The following is a 14,650-nucleotide window of genomic DNA, read 5'->3' on the forward strand; positions in this document are numbered from 1 at the left end:
CTCACAATTTAGTTCTGCTCATTTATTTTTGGTGGTATTTGGTTGCACATGGCTAGAATGCTTTCGATCACTTTGTGAATCAGGAAAACCAATGATCTAAAACTATAACAGGATCTTAAGTATTAAGTAGATTGGTTTGTCCATTTCAGGTAGCTGGTTGGTAGGCCTCTCTAAGGCCTTTCATTTTCCTTCTATGCCTCCCAGGACATTGATCAGAAGATGAGTCTGAACATCATACCATCTAACTCTTTTAACCAATGCCTGGCTAAAACTGGAATGTCCAGCCCAGTATACTTAAAAATCACCCACAAAAAGAGGTTCTACAGGTCTTCACAAAACCTGGAATTTCCACGAAGATGTCTGATCTTTATAATCCAAGCAGTCAGCATTGAAGTTAAGCTTCCAGGAGGCAGTTTGGTCCTTATAATCCAAGCAATCAGTGGTTGAGTTAAAACCCAAACTTGAAGCTCCATATCCCTGGGTGGAAAGAGAAGCTGGGGACTGATTGAGATGGCTGGTGACTGCATTGGTACCCATGGGACTGAGTGTGGTCCCTGGTCCAGGAAGCTGGTGATGCATAGGGGTCAAATAAGATCCACAGTCCATGCCCCCAAAGTAGGAAGTTGAGCCAGCATATCCTTGACTATAACCTGAAGCCTGAGTATAGGTCATGGGATAGGACCTCTGCATGCAGGAAGAGGAGGTGGACAGGGGATCTGACAGTGGGGAGATGGAAGCTGGGCTCCAGATAGACACAGGAGCACTGCTGCTGGAAATGGCTGGGACTGAGGTGCTAGAGGGGGGAGTGAATTGGCCACTTGTTCCACTCTCTGAACTCACTTCCCGGGCAGGAGATGTCTTCTTTTTGGCAGGTCTCACTTTGTTTTGACCTCCGTTCTGCTGTTGCTGCTGCTGTTGGCGGCACTTAGCTCTTCGATTCTTAAACCATACCTTGAAAGGGAAAGAAACTTCTTTAACATGGTTTCAGTAATTCCTTAAGGAAAAGAGTGGCTCCCAGATTATAAATCTGTCCTAGGTGGACAGATGAGCTAAGCGGACAATCTCTCCTGCCAGTGAAAACTCTCATATATGCTCCTGGAATTTTAAGAAAATCAAGGAGGCTCTATTTAAAAGCACTTGACCCTGATTTACTCCTAGCTCAAAACAGTAACATTTAAGATAATCACTCAAATCATACAGCTAAAAACTCTCCCCCTCACTTTCCTATCTCTTCTTTCCCTTCAAATACACACATAATCGTATACCTAGCTGCATTTTGGAACACTCTCACAATGGAATAGAATGTATTTGTCTTTTGGATGAGAACATAGGAGAAATGAGATAAAACAATTCTTTTGTTACATGCCAACAAGAACAGCCTAAATTCAAACACTTTATGGTCCATCTTCCAGGTAGCAACCGCTAATATGAAGGCTGGATCCATCACTTTACTTTTTGTCTCTCCTAGAAAGATTCATACAAGAAAGCTCTCAGGAGAAATGACCCTGTTGAGGAAGGTCTGAAAGCCACTATTTGCCAAAACCTTCTTTATGGTAAGTGGAGTGAATTGTATGTACTCTGTTTTGAACTCAGAACCACTTCTCTTCTAGCCTCAAGTCTGAGACTGAGACTTTTCCTTCAGGGTAGTGCCACTCCACACATAGATTGTTTCCTGTGTCGTGTTCATTGGCTTCTCACCGCTGTGTGCAATTTTCAAAATTCTCTTTACCAGCCTTTTTCATGTTCTGCAATGAAGGAGCTGTGTTTGGTGTGCAAGGGGGAAAGTTTATCAGGGAAACTATGGGCATTTTCTGGGCAAAAGTTTTTAGTTGCCTTCTTGAGTGAGCTCTCCATATTGGCGTCTTAACTGTGAGAATAATGCCATAATGTTGAGCACAAACCACCAGCCATTCAGAGCCATTTATTTTCTTTAGGTGAAAACTTTAGTTCAAGCCTCACAGGTGCTAAAACTTCTATCCTACTTTGAAAAAGTCTCTTTTTCATCTGCTGTTCTTGGTGATATGTCCTAGCTGAAGAGTAGTCCCGAGTGTGTGGTTTAAGTGCTCAACATTCATCCCAGAGAAATCTACATGGGACTTGCATTCCAGGAAAGTTGGGAGCTCATTTTCCTCTCCAGCTTAAGGTCAAGTTAAGGGGGAGAAAGGGGAGAAGGTAGTTATCACAGGGATATCATGTTGATATTTTATCTGCAGAATGGCTAAGATCTAGCAAATTCTGTTCAATCCATAAGAAGTCAAAGAAAACACTCATATTGTGTAATTTCTTCTACCACCAAACTGACATGTGACCTTGAGCAGGCCATTTATTCTACTTCTTCATTGTAAAAATATTGGAACTATCCAGGAGCTAAACTTCTTTTACCCCTAAAAGTAGATGAGAATTGGGGTTGGGGGAGGGGTGGATTTCCAATAGAGGAAGGGAAGTTTTAAAATACTATGTGACTCTCCTTGACTCCAAGGGTTCTAGGACTAGGCTTTATCATCACAGCTAAATCACCCATCTTACCTTGCAGCTTAGGCTGGAAGACCCCTGGTTATAGGATTGGGTGGGGGTGGAGGGACAAAAAGGAGTAGGAGGAGGGGACCTTAAGAGACAAGTTCACTGCCTTCAGATGGAGCCGGTTAGTTTCAAACCTTCCTTTGCTCCTTTCCGAGACCTGGAACTCTCCTGGGTCCTCCACACACACAGTACTGGGGATGGGGTGAGGTGGGCGGGTGTCACGGTCAGGAAAGACGGTTCTGTCTACATCTGTCCTACCTGTACCCTGGACTCAGGCAAGTTGATTTTCAGCGCCACCTCCTCCCGCATGAAGATGTCTGGGTATCGGGTCTTAGCAAACAATGCTTCCAGCACATCTAGCTGCGCTCGGGTGAACGTCGTCCTTTCCCGCCGCTGTTTCCGAGGGGTGGCTGCGGGACAAGAAGCCCAGGGCCCTTTAGGGTGGGGGAGCAGTTTCTCAGTCATAGGGGTCTCTGTGGGTGTCCGATTCTCCCCACCCCCACACCTCAGCACTCCCCAGGACGCTACCCATGTTCTCCCCACCCCCTCCCCGTCCTCGGCTCCTCCAGCAGAAGACGGCCCCTTCCAGGGGAGACCCCACTCCCCCTGACGTCGGAGATCGCTCCAGTCAGAGCGTTCCTTCGAAAGCAAACAAAAAGAAAAAAATGAAATAAAAAACGAAAAACAAGAACCCTCCAAAATCAACCCCTAAACCACAACACAAAAACTCCATTCTCCCAAGTCAAAGGATCCCCGAGGACCGGCAGCTCAAACTGATGAGGTCTTTGTTCCTCCATCTTTAAAATGGGGGCACATTTCACTTTATACTTCTTCTACCACGACTTTACAAAACAGATCTGATCGGAAAGGAAGACACTCACACCCCGGATAAATCACACCTCTAGGGATTAGAGATGAAGGGCCTGGAGGTCAGAGGAGATGCCGCAGGTCTGGTGGGGAGAATTTATGAGGACCTCGACTTCGCCAAGAGGGCACTGCCGAGGAACTGGGCTTCGAGGTACGGGCTGGGGCGTCTCGCCCAAATGACAAGGGCCTTCTTTGCCCCAGTCCAATGTGTGTCCCCATTCACTCCAATTAAAAAGATAGGATTTTCTAAAAACGTTGTAGATCCATGTACACCCTTCTAATCCACCAATAAATGCCCTGTGGCTTTGAGCTGCTGCTTGGAAGAAAAACCCAGCGGGGACCTCTCCTAGAGCTGGGGCGGGGGCGACGCGACCCTCTACCCCCGTGCTCCGGAGGAAGGGGTGTTATAACCCCGCGAAGCGGCCGTGAGGAAGGAGAGGGCAAGAGTGCCGCGAGGCTCACTTACCCGGGTAGCCCACCGAGGGGTGCAGCAAGTCCATGCCCGAAGTGGTCAGACTCAGCCCATTGACGGCATAAGGCGGTTGCTTAAGATAAGACATCATGCTAAGGTTGTTTGGAGGCGCAAAGTCGGCCCAAATCCGGGGGACCCAGCCGGAAGGTCTCGCTTCGCCCGGGTTGGACAGATTCAGAGTCCTTGGTGGGTGGGTTTGGAGTGGTGGAACTAAGGCAAAGTAAACAAACAAACAGAGGTGCTAGTTTACCGCTTCGTAGGATGCAGCTCTTTCACGTTCCACCACTGACTTAAAAAAGAGCCCGAGGTACACAAGGCAGAGGTTTATAAAGGACTTGCAGAGCAACAACCCCCGCCCCCCCCCCACGCCCCTCCCCAGCTGCCCTGGAACTAGAGGAGATGGAGAGAGACCAGATAAACCTGTCTTCCCCACCCCCCCAGCCAAAACTTAAAAAAAAAAGACCCGAAGAAAGCAATTACAATCTGCCCCCCGCCCCCCAACAAAACCCCACGCCTCCAAATGCTCACATTGCATTCCTATCCCTACATTTGCATAGGACTCCTTGGCTGGCACTAGCTAATTGTCTCAAACAAAACTTGATTGGGGCCATTTGCAGAGACAAAGAACTCTTTGGCTAAATAAATAATGCTGATAACAAAGGCCATTGGTGAGAAACAAAGAAACAATTCAAGAAATCTACCTCTCCCCAGACTGTTGCCTTTCCAAGGCAGATTTTAATTATCTTAGCTTTTTACCACTTTCAACTGCTGCGAACCTAAAATGTCAGTGCATTTAACATCTAAAATACCAACTTGCTCAACAGCAAACTTGAGAAAACTACTTAACCACTATTATTCCACATTTGAAGTCATTTCCAGTAATCATTTTCACCTAATTAGTAGTCTGGGTAATTAGATTTCGAGGTAAGTAACAGATTTATTAGGGTTTTGGAGAACCTTGATTATATGTGTCTAAAGAACTCAAGCTAAACAAACAAGTATTTAACTTTTAATCGACACCCATCAAATATTTAAAGGTAGTGCAAAGAAAGTCTTCCAGTTTGGCCCAGGGTTTGCAAGAAACTCTGAAGTAAAGTTAGAATCCCACCAATCAGATAATGACAGGCTCCCGTATTTGCAAATAGAAAGGGTGCGCATTTGTAGTGCAAGCCGCTCCCGTGTTGATTTTGATGTGTGGAGTCTGCTGATCCCGCAGGAGGCAAATTTTCCGACATTTGGGCTTTCAGCAGCTACAGCAGAGTTTCCTGTTAACTCTAGCTCCTTTTTGCACATTCTAGTTTTGCAGAAAGTACATACACAAACACCAAAGTTGTGAAACTAATAGAATTTCTCCCTACCTTTTAAGTTTCCTAAAATCCCATAAGAGAAAGAGCTCAGAGAGGGCAAAGGAAGAAAAAGAAAAGTTATTTACTTTATTCAGATGAGTTTTTTCTCACTCCCCCAAGCAAAGGGATTCAAAAATGAGTGTTTATAGGCTGGCTGTTTGCAATTTTGACTTCTATTTTCCCAAAAGGTGGTACTTCTGCATGGAACTCTACTTTTCGACTTTGACATTATGAGAGATTGCTTCAAAATGGCGGATATAAGATTAGGAGAAGTTCTTTTAGAGTTCCTACTGAGTTTTAAGGACTCTGGGTTTTCATATTTACATTGCTTAAGAGATCAAGACACAAAACTCCATAAATGGAACTTGGTTACTGCAACTTCTTGCTGATTTAAGTTCATAGCACAAAGCTCATTCTTTTCCATCCTTCAGTTCAGTTCAGTCGCTCAGTTCTGTCTGACTCTTAGCTGTAACTTAATGTAATTTTATAAATGCCCTTGTAGGAGTTTGTGTTATCTCACCAGTAAAACTAACTCAGAAGCTCCTGGTGGGGGGTGCGAGGGGGAGACATTTTATCTTTTCTTCTCAAGACACGGTTATTTGGAGGCTGTGAAAATATTATTGCTTTAAAATACAGTCATGTATTGGTTTTAATAGCCTCTAAGCTGGAATTCTGTCTTGTTTAATGCAATCTTACTATGTTGGAAAGTCCTGAACTACTATGGAAACAACTAAAATTATATCGGATCTGCACATGAGGAATATGGAAGAGTTCTCCATGTAGAGCTCTCACCCAATTAAAAATGCCTGACACATCATACATGAAAGTAGCACATTCCAGCATAAAAAGCAGTTACAAACAGAAAGCACCAGGACAGAGATCCTTCTCGGAGCTCCTTTGATCTACCATCGAGAAACGACCAAAAATCTTGGCATAAGACTGTTTTCGACTTTACTACGGGATACATATTTAAAAGAAAAAGGAACAAAACAAAAACTACGACGTGTTCTCGACAGCCAGCCTAGGTACGCGCTCTCCAAAGAAGAGGCCTCGGACCCTACCATCTAACTTTCAAAGCCCTGCCAGGACGCCTCTCTCCCTTCCTCTCTAAGCAGAGCCGGGAAGGGGAAAAAGAAATCCCTTTTCAAAAATACAAACCTCAAAACAACTGCTCAGGAGGTGGCCCCTGGAGAACTCCTACCTATAGAAGGAGCGGGCGGCGGCCGCGCGGCGAGTCCCCGTAGCCGCTCGGCGCCCACACCTCCGGGCGCGAGTGACTCGGTCCGGCGGCGTCCTTGCCCCGCAGTCCCGCAGCCTCGGAGCCCGAGGTCCTCCCACTCCACTGCCCGCCCCGGGCCGCACCGCCTTATATCTAACGGTCAATTCGTGCAATCTGTCGCTCCCCCTCCCACCTCCCCCCTCTGCTTTTTTTTTTTTCATCTTCCAAGGAGCCCATCTACCAGTTGCTGTGTCCTCGCTCAATAATAATTACCTCGTCCGAGAATTAATTATAATAAATGTTTTCTTGATAAACTAACGAGATAATCCGAAGGGCACACGTCCCTTAATTACAGGCCGCCGGGCTCAGCTCTGCTTCTCGTCCGGGCTGATTAATTTTCTGCATGATGGAAAGGAAACAAAACTACGCGGACTGGCGACCGGCCTGCGGCTCGGAAGACGACCAAGAGGAAGAGGAGAGAAAGAAAAGGGGATTTGCGGGCAGCGCGGAAAACAGCCGGCGCGGGCCTCCCTCCGGCGAACTGGAGTGAAAGTTTCTGGCCTCAGGGAATCGAACGACGCTGCCACCCGCACGGGAGAGGGGAAGAAACGTGCCAAAAGGGTTGGCCTTGACTATTAATCATAGCGAGGAGAAAGCCCTGGTGTGAGCTCTGAGAGCACAAGTCTGGGTGTCTACCTGCCTTTGGCGGGGGAGGAGTTTCCTCTTCACCTCCTCTCTTTTGCTAATAACTTTGGAGACGGGATGAGTCCCGAGGTGGGCAGGAGAAACCCTGACCGCGAAGCTCTGAGATGGAGGGAGAATTTCCAGGAGTGACCTCCCCGCACCTCCCCAAGCAATCCACCACTTCACGGGCAACGCAGCTCGGCCTTCGGCCCCCACACCCCACTCGGTCTGCAAAGGAGGAAGAAGCCGACTGGGCGGAATTCTGACGGGGGTTTGGGTTTCAAAAATTGTATCCTGAAACCAGACTATGATCTCGAGTCACTTGAACGCCTCAACACGAAGTCTTCTTAGGAATCTGCTGCGCGACTCGCCGCCGAGGCTGGGTGCTGGCTGAGGCCTTCTGTTGGTTCCCCCGGGGCAGACCGAGATTGGAGGCTGGGCTTCTGTGCCTGGCTTGTCCCGGAGCGACCCGGCCCGCGACGCCCGGGGGTCCCCGAGCCTGGGAGAGGAGCGCGCAGCAGGCCCGGCCGCTGGCCCCGTCCGAGAACTACCGAGTGGCAGCCTTCCCATCCGAAGGACTGCAGTCCTCGGCTCTGCTCGGCCGCGGCGGAGCAGGGGCCACTCGCCGCCACTTCTGCCCGCCCCAGGTGCGCGAGGAGGGCTGCGCGGGGCGGGCTCGGAACCGACCCCGGCAGTCACGTTGTAAAGCGACTCTGGCGCACTCGCTGGGTCTAGGACCACAACACACAACAGCCATGGGGGATTATGGCACTGCCGGGTGTTTTCTTTTACTCCCCGGAGGTGGGGAAAACGGTGATCGAAAAAGAAAAAGATTTGGAGGCCCTCTGGAAGAGGCTGAAAACCTTAGTGAGCTTCTCTTGGCTGGGGTAGAGGGGGCCGGAAAAAGTGGGCGGCGAGCGCGGGGCGGACGAGATGCCGGCGCTCCCTGCCAGCTCGGTTATCCTCTCGGGTTTCCTCTAACGTTCATATGGGGCAGGCAGGGGCTCGAAGGACGCCCACCGGTGCCCGCCGACCCGCGGGCGAGCCAGGCTTTGGGCACGCGGGCCCTGGGAAGCGCCCAAATTATCATCATCACCACCATCCGTCCATCCATCTATCCATTCATCTAGCTACATCTGCGTCTTTTTGTCTTGGACTCTTAAAACGTCTTTGTGATCAATCCAAATGACCGCAAACAAATCTGATGGCCAGAACGCAAAGATCGCAGGGAGAAACCCAGAATGGGCGTTGACATAAAACCACAAACAACACCCCTCCAAAACACCCCACATCAGATTCGCAGGGTTTCCACGACGTTTTGCTAAAGCACCGACCGCAGGAGCGCGCTCCCTCCCTACCTCCCACTCTCGTCCTTATCCCCAGATAATAAATTTTTCGCAGTGATCCTTACTGCACCTCAGAATTTTGCAAAGGGAAGAAAATACATCAGCCTCTAAAAAACTCCACGTTCTCAAAGGTGCACCAGTGGGTCTGTTAGAGGTACTGGGGTGGTGGTAGACAGAGGGACACACAGATTTGGATATTGACAGACAGACAAGACAGACACTTACCTTACAGCCACATGGGGGGTTAGAGGAAAAAAATCAAATTATCCTTCAAAATTCCAAATAGCCAGCTATCCTAAAAGAAATCAAGAGTATTGAGTTAGATATCTTGTAATCTTCATCGTTCCATAAAAAGTCAAACAACGAAAAATATTTTTCTAAAGAAAAGAAAACGAGGAAAGTCGTTCAAGTTCGAGACGCGCGTGGGCCCCTCTGCGATACCTACAAAGTAGACTTGAGGAGGGCTTCTCTAGCGATTTTTATTTTTAATAACAGTGGAGGCTGAGTTGGAGCTGAGGTCGGTTCCGCTCTCAGGGAGATTTGCTGAGAAAGCGCCTCTCTGGCAACTTTTTGACGCAAACTCTCCAACCAATGGCAGGGAGAGAATGATTGACACATCTAAGCCAGAGGGAAAATAATAAAAACACACAACAGGGGGAGGAAAACAGGCCGCTGCTGCACGGGGGGACGAGCAGGCAACAAATCCAGGCCTCCGACATTACCAGAATGTTCTTGAAAGACACTGGGCTCTGCCTAAAATATACATTACGGCTGGAGCATGTGAACTTATTGTATAATTAAAATGATGGACAGCGAGGCCTCTCTTTTTCTTCTCCTGTTCTTCCTTCCCTCCCTCCCACGCCTCCCCTTTTTTTGTTTTTGCTTTTGTTTTAAGGAAAGGGAGGAAGGAAACCCATACACCCAAAGATGGGAAGATAAAAAATATTTAAGTCAAGGATGGAGGAGACTGAGGGTAGGGGATAGCTGGTTATCACATTCCACGATAGCAATAAGTGTGTAGAACAGACGCAGAAAGCTACTGAGACTGAAGGTTAAAAACACCACTATGTGGCCTCAAACAGGGTCAGCCCAGGCCGAGGGGATCGGGAAGGGTAGAGAAAGGAGGCCTGAGGGTAGGCGTGGGCGTGTAGGCAAGAGAGATGCAGATACCCAAGTCCACGAACAAACTAGTTTTAAAAAGTCAGTGTCTTTCTCACTCTTTTTGTCCCTATAAGCATCTCTCGGCCCCTGAAGCAAAAGACCCGGGCTCCTGGTTTTCCCGCAGGGTTTTTAGAGTTTTAAGAAGCCCAAGGCAGCCTACAAAGAACACGAATCCCTGAATCTAACCCCAGGGCCGGTTGGGGAGGTAGCAAGAGCCAGGTCAGGACTCGAGGGTGTGAGAGTGGGGTAGGCAGTATACCCGGGGAGGGAGCAAACGTGGGAGGCCCGTGCTGGAAACAACCAAGAGTTTCTGTATTAAAACAACCGCCACTCCAACGCTAGCCGTGGCGGGGCCTGGACTAAACTGAGCCCGAGCGGCCCGAGCCGTGGACTGGAAGCCCCGAGGGTAGAGAGTTTCTGGACCCGGGGATCGAACGGAAGAGAGCGAACCTCAGCCCAACTTTTCCGCCTGGCACAGAGAGCGGGGCCCGACCGCTGGCAAACAGATCTGAGTCCCCAGAAAAGCAGAAACTGATTGGGCGGGGTGGGGTGGGGTGGGGGGGGTCCAAGTGGACCGGCTGAGGATATGTGAATGGCCGGGTGGGGTGGGGGTGGAGAGCAGAAAACAGTCCTGCCTTACAAATCCCAAAGCCGGAAAAGAAATATAAAATCTCTTCCTAAACACCCTCCCCCTTCCAACCACGCCACCAAAGCAAGTGGGCCCCAAGAAACGGCTCGCTGCTTTTAATTTGGGGACCTATGTTAATGAAGTTGGTAATTAATTCGTCGCTTTGTTGTCGGTTCTTATACTGTATGTGTAATCAAATGTGGACGTCCTTGGGATTTACAGCAATTAACGAATTACGGGAGTGCGCACGAGGCAGCCGGCGCTCGGCAGCCGGGCTGGGCTCCGGCTCGGGCTCGGCTCGGGGATGGGCACTCGGCGGCCGCGGCCGGGCTGGCAGGTGTCTCTAGAGCTTTGGGCCCCGGGTCCCCCACGAGCCCTCGAGCGGCCCGGGGTCTGTCCATCTCCTGGGCCCTCGGCGAGCGCTCCAGTCCGAAGAGACCCGGTGACTGTCGCGTTCCCAGGAGTCGAGACTCTCAGGGGGCTCGGGCTGGGGGGAGGGTGAGTACGGACCTTTTTTCTCACCCCGCCCCCACTGTGCTAAAATGCCTGACCACTGCCCGGAGCCTGTAATTGAGGGTGGGGGAAACGCCCCAGGCGGTCTGGCGGGTGCGGCGTAGGTTGGGAACCCTAGACCAGGGTCACCTTGCTTTCGATGAGGGAAGGGCAAAGCCACCCCGATCCCCTGAAGCAGAGTCTCCTACCTACCCCTAGAGAAGAACAGGGTTTTCCCCAGTTTGATCACAATTTGGTTTAAAGCATCAAAGAACGAAAAAGAAAAATGGACTTTGTGGTTCTGGCGGAGGGAAAGGGCCGGGAGGGAGGCCTTGGGGGCAGCGGGGGCGGGGTGGGGTGGAGAAATATCAGAACGCGCGCTTGTGATCTCCACAAAGTGAGTGAAAATTTTTAGATTGAGAGATCTCTCTGCAGTGGGATCCCGAGCCGTGGGAAAAAACCCTTCCGGCCCGACGTCTTCTCTGATGGCGGGGGCAGCCGAATCTCCCGGAAAATCCCCGGGTTCTGGGCGATAGGGGCAGATTTCGGTGCCTCGGGGGCGTGGAAGGGCTTTTCCCTTTCCAGCGGCCTGGAGCAGACAGCTCCCGCTTCTCCTTTGCCCTCTCGTCTAATAACTTCGCAGAAATGCGGGGCCAATAAACCACGAGTTGGAAATGGACAGTGTTAAATAAACAAGGGTCTCTTTAAAATTCTCATCCACTTCAGATGTCTAAAGTAAGATTGTGATGATTTTGTCACGGTTTGGTAAATTTACCCCTTTAAGAGGCTTTCATAAATCCCAGAACACACCTTCAGCCAGATTTGAATATAGATTTAGGTTTTAAAACCCAGAAGCTGGAAACACCGCTTTATCAAAGAGAATTTCCCTTTAGCTTAGCAATGTGCTGAAGCTCTTAAAAGATTGGATCTGAGAGAGAGAGAGAGAGAGAGAGGGAGAGAGAGACAGAGAGGAGAAAGAGAACTAGACAGAGAGAGGCAGACAGGGGGGGAAAAAGACTTTCTTTTTCTTTCTAGAGGAATTCTGCCCAGACTCTGCAGCAGTTGGAGCAAGCAAGGTTTCTCCTGGGTGCTTCCTGGAAAAGTTGCAAAATTGCTCTTCACCTGTAAGAACATGCTTTTTATCTTCCAGTTTCTTCTTGTCAATTCGGAAGTTGCAGACAGCCGGGCTCAGGTACAGTCCCCACAAAACCTACTCTAGGTCAGGACAAAAGCCACTAGCTTTGGGGGGGTGGGGGGTGGCCGGGCTGTTGTAGGGAAAACCTTAGACACTTGGTGGGAGAAAAGGCTCCTTGGATGAAAAGTCTAACTCGATTTTCTGTAAGTCCTTGAGCTTCCAATGTACTTACTACATGGTCGTTTTATTTTCTCTATTCATGTTTAACTTTTTTTCCCCTGTGTCCTCTGTCTTTAAGGTTTTTTTTTTTTTTCCGCTAAGAATCTGATTTATAGTAGCATGCTTTATGTTTTTAAGTAATTTTCATAAACAAGTGGATGGTTTTTAATTGCCATGAGTACAATTATCTTGCTATAAATATGAGATGTAAGCATTCAGAAGCTAAATTAAGAAAACCGATACACAGGGAATTAAATTATTTGTCAGAGCTTGCATGCAGTTTCCAAAATATGGCTGATATTCATATTTCAAAATCTAGATGCATGTCTGGTGCTAGCTGGGCTTACATTCTCCACCCCACATGCCAGGGCAGTTTAAAATATTCCAAACTTTCCTCCAAGTTTATTAAGTATGGTGGTATGGGGCGGAGGGGAGTGGAGGAGTGGGAGGAGAAAGGAGAGAGATCTCAGTATTCTTTCAGGCTAATTAAAAAAGAAGATGAAGAACAAAACCCATATTCCGTGAGAACACAGACTCTCAGGGGGAAAGGAGCCAGTTAGACTCCTTGTACACTTACTTCAGAAATATGAAGATTAATTTCCAATCTTTTCAGTGATTCAGTGGACAGTGGGGGACCACATCTAGCCTTAAAACTGCCATGATATTTAGAAAGAAGTCATTTTTTCATTAGGTTTTAAAATATGTCTCTATTAAAAACTTTGACAAGATTAACTTTAATTAATTTTTTTAACAAGAGTTAAATATTAGTGATGCAGGCAGAATTGGAGGGGAAATAGGTGACAGATCACTTATGAATTAAGCTTGAGTCGCTTATTCCCTGTATTGCTATAGCCTCAGAAAAGAGGGTAAGGGGGAAAGAAACGACATCAAAGATAGGATTGTGCTGTCCTGATAAAAGAATCGGAGGCAAATTCCAAATGCAAAAAAAAAAAAAGGAAAAGACCATGTTGTTCCGGAATGAAACGGATTAAGATTGTGTGACAAGTGCGAGATGTGGGGCTGTGAGACATTTATGAGCTGAGTGTGAGCTGGGAGCTATGCGTCTGTCCCTGAGTGTGTGGGGACCAAGGGTGTGTGCAGAGCAAGGTTAGGGTGGGGGATAGGAAGGGCATGTGATTGTGAGAGACGGAGAGCATTGTGAGGGGTGTGAGTGTGGGTTTGGGTGTGTGTTAGTAGAGTGTGGAAAGGAATGTGGATGGATTGTTGAAGGGTGGTAGCTGTCAGTTTATATAATTTTCATCTCTTGGTCCTGAAGTTTCCTTGAAGTCAGTTCTACTGCGGGCAGCAGCCTTGAGCTTACAGAGCTGATATAAAACAACCATTACAGTCCAATATCTGGCCTGTTTGCAAACTTCATTTAAAACTGGGGGAAAAAAGACCCGAGAACGGTTTTGTAAGAAAGAAAAAAAAGAAGAAAAGAAAACCGCAGTGAAGCTTTAAACTAGTTTGGATAAATCTCTAATCTTTTATTTGTAACCTTTTACAAGCTTTATTTCCTGTATATGAAAAGCTTCTTTTATATGGGCACGACAGACTTTTCCTTTGGATTTTTAATTAGAGTCCATCAATTGTAGCCATATTTAAGAATCAATATAAAGTAATCCTTCGAGATGGGATAAGGTTTTAATCGAAAATCTAATTTCCCACTCTTTACAGATCATTTTAAGGAGCTGGTTGATTTTTTTTTTTAAGAGTTCAATTTTTAAAAGACATAACACCTAAAACCTGGAAAAGATCATGTCTGCAAAATAACCAACTGATGTCGCCTTACAAAGAAAAAAAAAAGTCTAGCTTTTGTAGGGAACTTTTTTCTTCTATTTAGAAGAATTTGACTTATATTTTTCTCAAACACTATTCCATAATGTAATGTGGCTCCTATGAGAGTATTCACATTGAATGGGGAGAGAAAAAGAGAGAAATTGTTTGTCTAAAATAGTATTTCATATGCAAAAGGTAGTAACTTAAAATTTTTTTATTAACAAAGAAAACACAGATCTTGACAGATCCTTTTCACTACAGCCTTCCAAATTCCCAAGATTAGAAAATGAATAATACACACCTTTCATTTTTGCTCATGGATGCAAAGTTTTCATTTTCATATCCAGGAATGAACATTTCTGACCAGTTTTTAAACTTCAACACTAGAATTTTGTGATTTAAAAAATGGGTTTTTTTGCAATAGTTGAAAAGTTGTTTATCACAAAGGAATAGAATTTTAAGCAGTTCTGCTAGAGTTACTAGCTTTCAATTCCCCCTCCTTTTTTTTTTTTTAAGAAGAAATATGAAAGCAAGGAAGAAAACAGATAAACAAAAACTAATTGTAGGTGCATAGCCCAAACATTTTTTGCCCCTTAATGATCAGGCTAAGGGATTTGTTCAAAGACTGCACGTTGTCTAAATGTGCTCAGTGCATTTTCAACAAACATCACTGTTTTAGTTTAAGATCTGCAAATTATCCCTAAACTAGAAGGGATCCCCCAAAAGTTTATAGGCGTATTTTCCAGTCACTGACTTGTTTTTATTGTTACATCTGTTAAATG

The 14,650-nt window shown here is 47.0% G+C and overlaps 1 protein-coding gene across 2 annotated transcripts; it reads right to left on the reverse strand.

Moving 5' to 3' along the window:
* Positions 1–330: 330 nt before the first annotated feature.
* OTX2 (orthodenticle homeobox 2) lies at positions 331–3,950 on the reverse strand. Of its 2 annotated transcripts, none has more exons than XM_069597495.1 (3): positions 3,854–3,950; positions 2,779–2,930; positions 331–951 (listed from the first exon to the last, which is right to left on the reverse strand). In XM_069597495.1, exons 1-3 carry the CDS (start codon positions 3,948–3,950, stop codon positions 331–333), a joined length of 870 nt encoding a protein of 289 aa, XP_069453596.1. The 2 variants fall into 2 exon arrangements, with proteins under 2 accessions (XP_069453596.1, XP_069453595.1); XM_069597494.1 differs by having other exon boundaries at positions 2,779–2,954.
* Positions 3,951–14,650: the final 10,700 nt, after the last annotated feature.

Source organism: Ovis canadensis, chromosome 7, assembly GCF_042477335.2.
Source record: "Ovis canadensis isolate MfBH-ARS-UI-01 breed Bighorn chromosome 7, ARS-UI_OviCan_v2, whole genome shotgun sequence".
Lineage (NCBI taxonomy): Eukaryota > Metazoa > Chordata > Mammalia > Artiodactyla > Bovidae > Ovis > Ovis canadensis.